Below are 8,857 nucleotides of genomic sequence, written 5' to 3'. Positions count from 1 at the left end.
CCTGAGTACTGGAGGCTTTGGTGGACAGCACCTCATACGGTGCTGGGCTGGGGAGAGAGAAGGCAGGATGAGGATCGGGGGCAGGCGCGGGCAGAGCCGGTGGCGCTGAGCTGTTTATTTCGCGGCGGGCCGGCCCGGTCCGTGCGGGGTCACTGCGGGAACCCGGCGGGGTCGGTGCTGGAGTCGGCCATGGGCGGGTCCTGCGGGGGCACAGGGAGAGCGGGCTGGGGGGGAAGGCTGTGAGGGGAGGGCTGTGAGGAGAGCGCTGTGAGGGAAGGGCTGTGAGGGGAGGGCTGTGAGGGGAGGGCTGTGAGGGGAGGGCTGTGAGGGGAGGGCTGTGAGGGGAAGGCTGTGAGGGGAGGGCTGTGAGGGAGGCAGGAGGCTGTGAGGGGAGCGCTGTGAGGGGAGGGCTGTGAGGGGAAGGCTGTGAGGAGAGGGCTGTGAGGGGAGCGCTGTGAGGGGAGGGCTGTGAGGAGAGCGCTGTGAGGGGAGCGCTGTGAGGGGGAAGGCTCTGAGGGGAGGGCTGTGAGGGGAGCGCTGTGAGGGGAGGGCTGTGAGGAGAGGGCTGTGAGGAGAAGGCTGTGAGGGGAGGGCTGTGAGGAGAGGGCTGTGAGGGGAGCGCTGAGGGGAGCGCTGTGAGGAAGGGAGCACTGGGGGGGCGGCCCGGGGGGCGGGGCGTGGCTCACGTGCAGCGGTTCGTAGTCGGGGGCGTGGCCACCGTACAGCGGGTTGGGGATGGCCACGAGCGGCCGCTGGGGGCGGGGCCTGCTGGCGCGCGCCTTCCGAGGCCCCGCCCCCTCCTCCTGCTCCTCCTCCTCGTCCGCGCGCAGATCCGCCTGCGAGGGGAGGCGCGGGATTGGCTGAGCGCCGCGGGGGGCGGGGCTTGAGCGGCGTGCCCGGTCCCGCCCCCCGCTCGGACTGGGCCCGCTGGCGCCTCCTGCCGGGCGGTGCTCTCAGCACCCCCGCCCCAGTAACAAGCCCCCGCCGATCCCCCTGCTCCATCCACCGCCCCACCGCCCCCGCCCTCCCGGCCCGCTGCGGAGCCCCCTCGTACCTGGAAATACCCGAACTGCCCCTCCTGCCGCCGCCTCCTCACGCAGTGGTAGGCGATGCCGGCCCCCGCAGCCAGCGCCAGCGCCAAGCACAGCGCTGACACCGTCCCGGTGGCCACGGAGCCCGAGCCCTTTGCGGCACCGTTCACCTGCTCGGAAACAGCGGCCCCGTCACGGCACGGCCCCAGCACCGCTCCTGCTGCCGCTCCCCGCTGTGGCCGCGGGCAACCCACCCAAAATGGGCCACACCGGAGGGCAGAGGACGGGGCCAGTCCTTGGGATGACTCGGTCACCTCATCCCTGTTCCATCATCCCTTCGTGCTGTTTCAGCACATTTCTTCCCTCTCTGTGCCCTTGGACTCACCTGGCCGAGGTGAACGACAGGCGGTGGGATCCTCAGGGGCTCTGCAATCGCGTGAATGATGCCATTGAAAGCCATGATGTCCCACTCCACAATCATTGTGTCATTGATCCCCTTGGCATCCTACAGCACGGGACACAGGTGATGTCATTCACCAAAAAGCCTCCCGGTTGTTCCCTGTCTCAGGAGAGATGTGAAAACTTGTGGGGCTTCTTTTTGCCCTCTGCCAAGGTTAAACCTACCGAGTGCTCTGTACTGTTGCCCACTGGGAGGTCTGATATGTGGAGGTCATGTCCTGACTGGGATGGGATGATGGTGCCTGTTGTGAGGTTGTAGCTGAAGAGGACAACATTGCTGGATGACACGTGGAGCTTCAGTTCTTCTCCTGTCAGTGTCTGAAAGTGCAAGAGTGTGCAGGGATGAGAAACAGCTGAGCTGGTCTCAGCCCTTCCCTGCTGCTGTGCAGGCCCCCTGGCCAACCCCAGTCTCTCTCCATGGCCACAGGCAGCTCCATTCATGGAAACCATGGCAGAGAATGACCATGCAGAGCAGGAGGGATTTGCTATCAGAGTTCAACTGGAGAGGGCTCTGAGCAACCTGACCTAAATCTTCGGAAGGAGTGGTTGGACTGGAGAACTCCAGTGGTGCCCTCTGACCCACATTCCTCCTCCTTCCCCAGGCTATTTCAATCCATCATGCCAGCTTTGGCAACACCTGCTCTCCTCTGGGGCTCTGATAGTTCATCCCATGCATTCAAGCAGCCACTCATCTCTGCTTGCTTACCTTGTTGTCTGCAAATCCAGAGTTCAGAGGGACGAACAGAGTTTTGGGAGCGGAGTCATCAGACAAGTACATGAAAAAATCCAGTCCTTCTTCTGTGTCATTGGCAAAATCGAGCAACATCTGGAAAAGATGGGAGATCTTCCCCATCACCCACTGCTGGCTACCAGCAACACTACCAGCTTCCCCAGCCCAGGAACTCCCCAGCCCTGGAATGAAAACCTCTCTGTCTTTGTACTCTCTACTCCACATACAGACCAAACCACCACTCCTTCCTGTTAGGACTCCTCCTTCCCTCTGCCTTGTTGCCAGCTGCTGGCTACTGAGGAGCCTGCAGAGCATTCCTTACGGAATAGAAGGTGGAGAAGCGGTCGTTGTCTGCGAGCACATCGGGGAGTCTCCCGCTGCACCAGTACCCATCTCCCACAAACCCCTCACGGCAGGTGCAGGTCAGATCTGCAAAGGAAAAACAAGATGTGACTTGACTGACTTGACTCATCCATTCCAGTTATACTGACCCCCCCCTTCCTTGACTTCTGGATACCCCTCAGGACGTTCCCTCAGGACATTCCCTCCGGACACGGGCATGGGGAGAGGGGATATGCCCACCTGCCCATGTCTCATGCTGCAAGGGCAGTTCTGTAACTGCTGCCACGACACAGCCCTTGTGCCCAGCAGGACTGTGCCCAGGCAACGTGCTGGCTCCACTCACCCTTCTCCCGGTAGCAGAACGCGTCCCAGGTCTCGCTCAGGTTGCTTCGGGAGCCATAGTCCACAATGCCCACGTGGCTGGACCCACAGCTGGGGTTGGGGTAGGCTGTGGGGTATCCGGCTGTGCCATTGTCCAGCCAACCCACCAAGCACAGGTGGAACCCCATCTACCAGAGGAAAATTGATTACTAGATTAAAAATAATATCTCTTGCCCAAGTTATTTTGCCCCGATGCACATTCCTGTTGTGCAGCCTTATCCAACATCCCCCCCAACACCTAAAGGTGTGGAGGCACTGCCACAGATCTCATCCCAGTGTGACTGGGAGACCCACCAGCCCTCCTGGTTTGAGGGCTGTTGATGGAGCAAACAGTGCCTAACCGAGGGGATGAGAGGTCACCCACCCACATGTCACCTTCAGGAGAAGCACTGCCTGTCCCAGCCCCCCGAGGCAACAGAGCCAGCCCTGCCCTGACCTGCTGTGCTGCCGAGAGCTGCTGGAACGTGGCCAGGGAAGCGCCTTCTGCAGCACAGGCCTCCTGAGCCTGCTCGTAAGTGAAGTCGTACTTTTTCCGGGGTGACTGCAGGTGAAACACGCCCATGGTCTTATCTGCAAAACACCAAGGCCCAGGAGCATCAGCAGAGCACAGACTGAGCCCCTTCCACGGGCAGCCACGTGGTCTGTGTGGGAGCACAGGCAGCACTGCTGGCCAAGGGTGGGATGTGGCCAAGGGACAAGCGAGGGAGAGGTTTCCCCTGAGCTTTTTGCTCTCCTCAATGGAGTTGGTGCTTCCTGGCAGTGTAACCCATCAGACGCCATCTCACATCACATGGGAGCAGACAAGGATGGTTTGTCCTCCCCGTATGACACGTAGGGAAAAGGGGAATGTGAAAACCAGATCAAGCTACAGAGACGAGTCCCTGTCCCCTCTCCCGAGGGGTGCCCTAGCCAGAAGGTGAAGGATGATGGAGCATGACCCCATGGAACTGTGGGGGTGAGCACTCACCATGGAAGTGCAGGTCAGTGCAGATGGCCTCCCGATGGCACTGCCCGTTGTCCTCCAGGCACCGGTCCGTGGGGGGCACGACCTCTTCCAGGCACTGGATCCCGTCTCCCACATAGCCCGGCTTGCACTCGCAGCGCCGCTCGTTCTGCAGCACAAAGGGAGGGTGGCTTGTGTGAGTGCAAGCTGGGGATCCCTGTATCCCTGTGAACACAGGGATGAGCCTTCAGAATGCCTCTACAGCCTAACACGACTCTGACAGAGCTATGAAAGGCCACATGGCCTCTGTCCTACCCCCACACCCAAAAAATGTCACACTGTCTCCCTGTCACATGCTGTTTGAGCTGAGCTTTGAGGTACGTGGCTCATGATTCTTGCACTACATCATGGTCCCAGTCCCATCTCCTGGCCTGCACTGAGCAGCTCTGGTTCCTCTGCAAAAATGGCCAGCACTGTCCTTGAAGGACCATCCCAGAAGCCCCAAAACAGCCCAGGAATGCCACAACTGATGCATCTTATACCCCTTAGACACAGGAATGGGGACAAATGGCCTCAGCATAACACCCTGAGGACCATCCCCGCAGCCAGGCAGCAGACCAAGGGCATGGTGTGGTGGTGAAGACCTGCATGAGGGGCAGGGGACTGTAGTAGGGAGGACACTGTCACATCAGTGTCCTCCAGCAGCCTGAAGCATTCCAGGGCATGGGATGGCAAGCAGATCTCCCCGGCTCAGGGGACACGCTCACCGGGCCGGTGCTGATGCAGGAGGCGTGCTGGCTGCAGTCCCCGTTCCTGCCGTCCGCACATCTGTCGATGGGGTCGCACACGAAGCCGTCACCGCTGTAGCCGGGATCGCAGGCACAGGAGACGTTCACACCCAGCTGGGAGCACTGGGCGTGCCGGGCACAGCCCCCGTTGTCCTGGCTGCACATGTCGATCGCTGCCGGGGGGAAAGTGCTGGGTTAACTACAGCGGCTCAGGGGGGTCGGTCCGACTGCCCTGCCCACCCTCCCAGCCCCAGTACCTGAGCACACTCTCCCGTCCCCCTCGTAGTGCAGGTCGCACTCGCAGAGGTTGCCGGCGCGGCAGACGGCCTGGGGGTGGCACGGTGGGGAGCAGGTGGGGGTCACCGCTGAAACCAGAGCACACACGGGTCAGGATGATCTAAGAGCTGTGACATGGGCACGGCTGCCATCGCCACCACCTGCCCCACGCTCCCACCTTCCCTCCTCCCCCCTGTTCTCTTCTACAGATGCCTTGCCCAAACACACAGGGCTGTTACTCCATCAGATACACCTCAGGCTTTCACCTCAGGCTCAAGCTCTTTTTGGAGCACCTCTGAGCTCAGGGGCTTGTTCACGTTCCAGTGAACCTTTCCTCCTTCTCCTCCTCTTCCTCACAACCCCAACCCTTGTGAAATTCAGCAGATCTCAGGATGAGCCTCACAACTGAGAGCTCCTTTTTAGAGATATTTCTGATCTGCTGCTTGAACTATCCAGCTACTGGCAAAGCAGCCATATGGCAGCAGGTCCCAGGGAATAGCGGGTGGTGGGGCTTGGCATCCCTCACCTATTCTGATTTCACAGCGGTCTCCAGTCCAGCCCTCGGTACAGAAGCAGAAGCCGTCGCCGTGCAGCCCCGCATTGCACACGCCGTGCTCGGTGCAGTTACACTCTGTGAGGAAGGGATGAACACCCTGTCATGGCACCTGCCTTGGTGGCAGGTGTGGGCAGGTATGAAGGTGGGCATGGCAGCACATATAGCCCTTCTGTCACTGTCCTCCTCTGTAACACGTGCCCTTCACAGAGGAGGGAAAGCCTCTGCATCGACACCCCCTGGGCATTTCTGGAAATGAGTTTCCTCTCTGTAAACATTCAGCTGCCAAAAATATTCCTGGAGACCTTTCAAGGCCCAGTTTGGGATGGGAGGATGGAGGACTCTCTTTTCCTTCCCTTGGCTTTTGTCCCACATGGGCACGGGCCCCTGCTGAGCACATCCCAGGAGATGCTCTTCCTGTACAGGGTCCTTCACAACTTATGGATCTCCCAGCTCAAAATACATCTGAATGCTTTCTGCCAGCCTGGGCTCTCAGCTGTGGTTGATCCTCTGGCCTCATCAGAGATTTGAGGCCATTGCCAGCACGGCTGCACTGGCCACAGCTCCCAGCACGTGCCACCCAGTCTTGTCCAACTGGATCAATGTCTGTCCAGCAAGACCCAGGGGAGAGATGTCCTCAGCCCCAGAGGCCTGACCCGAGCACTGTGGCAGCTCTGATTCCCGTGCTGTCAGCTGCAAGGGGGTCAGCCCAGCACCCAGCCCCTCTCCAAGCAGCACCACCCCCGTACCTCGGCACTGGGGGCCGTATCTGCCGGGCGCGCACAGCTCGCAGCTGGTCCCGATGAAGGCCTCGCTGCAGTTGCACCTCCCCGAGCCGCCGATCTTGTCGTCGCAGGTCCCACGGTTATTGCACGGCGCCTCCAGCCCCCCTGGGCACACTGCAATGGGGGCACCTTGGTGAGGCTGAGGTGACAAAGGGACCCTGAGCTGCCTGCTGACCCTGAGCCTGCACACCTGAGCTGCCGCTTACGGGGGTGCTCAGACCACAGACAGCTCAGGCAGTCTGGGGACTGAGTACTGGGGACATCCCATGACAGCAAACCTTGGGAATGGGGGCAAAAGGGTCAAATTTGGCACGGCTTCCAGCCCTTCTGCTGCAACATGCTGGGTCTGCATCCCATGCTAATCTGGCAGCAGACTCATCCAAGGATGTGAAAACTGCCCGTGCACAGAGCGCAGACACCAGGGAATGGCTGAGCACTGGCAGCACCTAGGGGTGAGTGGCACGTCTGACAGCCACCCCCTGGCAGTCCTGTACCCAGGGCTCTCCACAGGGTCAAGAGGCTCTCCAAGGAAAGGGAATTCCCTGTTATGCTAGTCCACACGCACTCCTGGGGGATTGTTCCCTGCACCCTCTATGGGCTGGGGCTCCCTGCCTGGGGTTTTGCGCGCCCTTCTCCAGGGAAGGACATTCATGGATGCAAAATGTCTGTGCTGAACCAGTAACTCCACCTTCCCACAGGAAAAAGGGCTGGGGTGGGAAAAGGTTGTGTGTCTCTTACCCCGACAGTCTCGGCCGTAGTGGTTGGCACAGCACTGTGGGATCCACTGGCTGGAAACGCAGCTCCTCCTGCAGCCTCGTCTCAGAGGCCCCCTGGAAGAGAAGTGTCTCCTGAAGGGGTCCCACGGGGAGTGTGGTGGCCACGACGGCCGCAGCAGGGAGTTGCGGTGGAGCAGGAGCGTGTTCCTCAGCAGGTGGTTTCCGTAATAGTAGCAGCGCTTGGTTTCCCCCTTTGAGGGAACAGGCAAAACACAGAGTTTGCCACACTGGTCACTGATAACTCACCTTGACTTTTCTTGGGCCACTCATTCAGTTTTATGACAAGTGACAGAGGCTTCCTAACATGCAACGGGGCTGGTGACAGAGGAGCCACAGATGAACCTCAGCAATGTGCCAGAAGCCCACGGTGAGAATGGGGTACAACCACTGCCTCCCAAGGCTGCTCTCCATGGGATCCCTGATCCACCACCAGTGGCCAGGCTGAACTCCTTTGCTTTAAAGCACCCAGAGCCACCTCCATTGCTGCTGGAGGGACCCCTGTGCCACTGTCACCCACATAGGGGCTGACCAAGCAAAGGCCACTGGAGCCCCTGACCCCGTATTTCTCAGCCCAGCTCTTGCCCTGTGGGACCGTGTGCTTTGGGGCAGGGCATGGACAATGTGAGGGACTCGCCACAGGCAGATGGGCTTTCATATTGCTGCTAAACCATGAGGGGCACATGGATATTGCCATCAGTCCCCCCACAGGCCTCCTTGGTGACAAAGCTGGGAGCTTTACCCGTTGAACGGAGCCAGCAGGGCAGGGTGGCTCGAAGCCACAGAGTCCACAGCTCTCTGTAGATCCCTGTGGAGGGGACAAAGAAACCTTACAACAACTCAGCACGTGCTGCTGCCTCTCTTGGCTGCTCAGAGCTTTGCCAAGGAAGAGCAGCAAACCCTCCTGACATGCACAGTCCCAGCATGGCACTGTATGGGTGGCACAGATCCTCGCTGAGCCCATCACAAGTGCTTACCTGTAGCTCAATAAGGCTGAACTTATCACACCGAGATCCCAGATCTGGCGGCTCCAACAGTCTGTCAATGCCATGAGCGATGCCCCCATTGAATTCCATGTGCCTCTGGATGATGGTGGCGTCACCATTCCCCACCAGAATCTCCCCCTAACAGAGGAAGAAAGCAACATGTGATTTCAGCACATCCTACATCCTGTCTGCACCACCCAGAAGTTGCCCATTTTTGACTGCCATGATTTCTTAATCACCCTAAGAACTCTCCAAAATCTCTGTGCTTGCATTTTGGACCACCCTTCCTGAATAACACTTTCCATGGCCCCTTCCAATAAGGATGGCCTCTGTCCAGCACGTGCCAAGGCTGTAGCACCACAGGGGTGGCTTTGCAACCAGGCCATCGTGACATGTGTGTGCAGGTGCCACACCCCCCAACACCTCCCTGAGCTGGACACAACATCTCGAGCCTCTCTACAGCTCAGATGCCTGCAAGCACCCCAACTCTGTGTTCAGTTCCTGCCAGAACCACCACTGGCTCCTGGCCATGCCCAGGGATGCCTGATCCGTGGAAGCTGAGCCCAACCAACACTCACCACATGGGTTTTGCTGCAGCTGAACGAGATGGTGGAGCCATGCATGGTCCGTATGGTTTCGACCTGGGGCACGTTACCAGCAACAATCTAAGGGAAATAGGAAGAATGTGAAGGGAGAGACAGGCAAAACTGGCAGTTCATACTAATGGGATGCTGCCTGGTGAGGACAGGGTTCAGCAGCCACACTCAGAGGGGTGTGACGTGGCAGAACATGAAGCTGGTGTGAGTGGCA

General features: G+C 59.5%; 1 protein-coding gene across 2 annotated transcripts in view; it reads right to left on the bottom strand.

The window, feature by feature from the left end:
• Positions 1 to 100: 100 nt before the first annotated feature.
• The window catches only part of STAB1 (stabilin 1), a 52,475-nt gene continuing 43,718 nt past the window's right edge, over positions 101 to 8,857 (bottom strand). For both annotated transcript variants that reach the window (XM_050313304.1, XM_050313305.1), the window contains 18 exons: positions 8,626 to 8,712; positions 8,039 to 8,185; positions 7,804 to 7,869; positions 7,027 to 7,255; positions 6,253 to 6,402; positions 5,477 to 5,581; positions 4,932 to 5,039; positions 4,654 to 4,847; positions 3,911 to 4,055; positions 3,380 to 3,513; positions 2,906 to 3,071; positions 2,543 to 2,649; positions 2,197 to 2,316; positions 1,656 to 1,808; positions 1,417 to 1,536; positions 1,055 to 1,201; positions 687 to 836; positions 101 to 200 (listed from right to left, as the gene is read on the bottom strand). In XM_050313304.1, coding sequence (XP_050169261.1) covers positions 150 to 200; positions 687 to 836; positions 1,055 to 1,201; positions 1,417 to 1,536; positions 1,656 to 1,808; positions 2,197 to 2,316; positions 2,543 to 2,649; positions 2,906 to 3,071; positions 3,380 to 3,513; positions 3,911 to 4,055; positions 4,654 to 4,847; positions 4,932 to 5,039; positions 5,477 to 5,581; positions 6,253 to 6,402; positions 7,027 to 7,255; positions 7,804 to 7,869; positions 8,039 to 8,185; positions 8,626 to 8,712 — 2,379 coding nt within the window. In that variant the 3' untranslated portion in view covers positions 101 to 149. The remainder of the gene's footprint in view (positions 201 to 686; positions 837 to 1,054; positions 1,202 to 1,416; positions 1,537 to 1,655; positions 1,809 to 2,196; positions 2,317 to 2,542; positions 2,650 to 2,905; positions 3,072 to 3,379; positions 3,514 to 3,910; positions 4,056 to 4,653; positions 4,848 to 4,931; positions 5,040 to 5,476; positions 5,582 to 6,252; positions 6,403 to 7,026; positions 7,256 to 7,803; positions 7,870 to 8,038; positions 8,186 to 8,625; positions 8,713 to 8,857) is intronic.

This window comes from Myiozetetes cayanensis, unplaced genomic scaffold (assembly GCF_022539395.1).
Source record: "Myiozetetes cayanensis isolate MyiCay16 unplaced genomic scaffold, myiCay2020 scf18, whole genome shotgun sequence".
NCBI classification, from domain to species: domain Eukaryota; kingdom Metazoa; phylum Chordata; class Aves; order Passeriformes; family Tyrannidae; genus Myiozetetes; species Myiozetetes cayanensis.
This window is presented reverse-complemented; position numbering and strand designations above follow the sequence as displayed.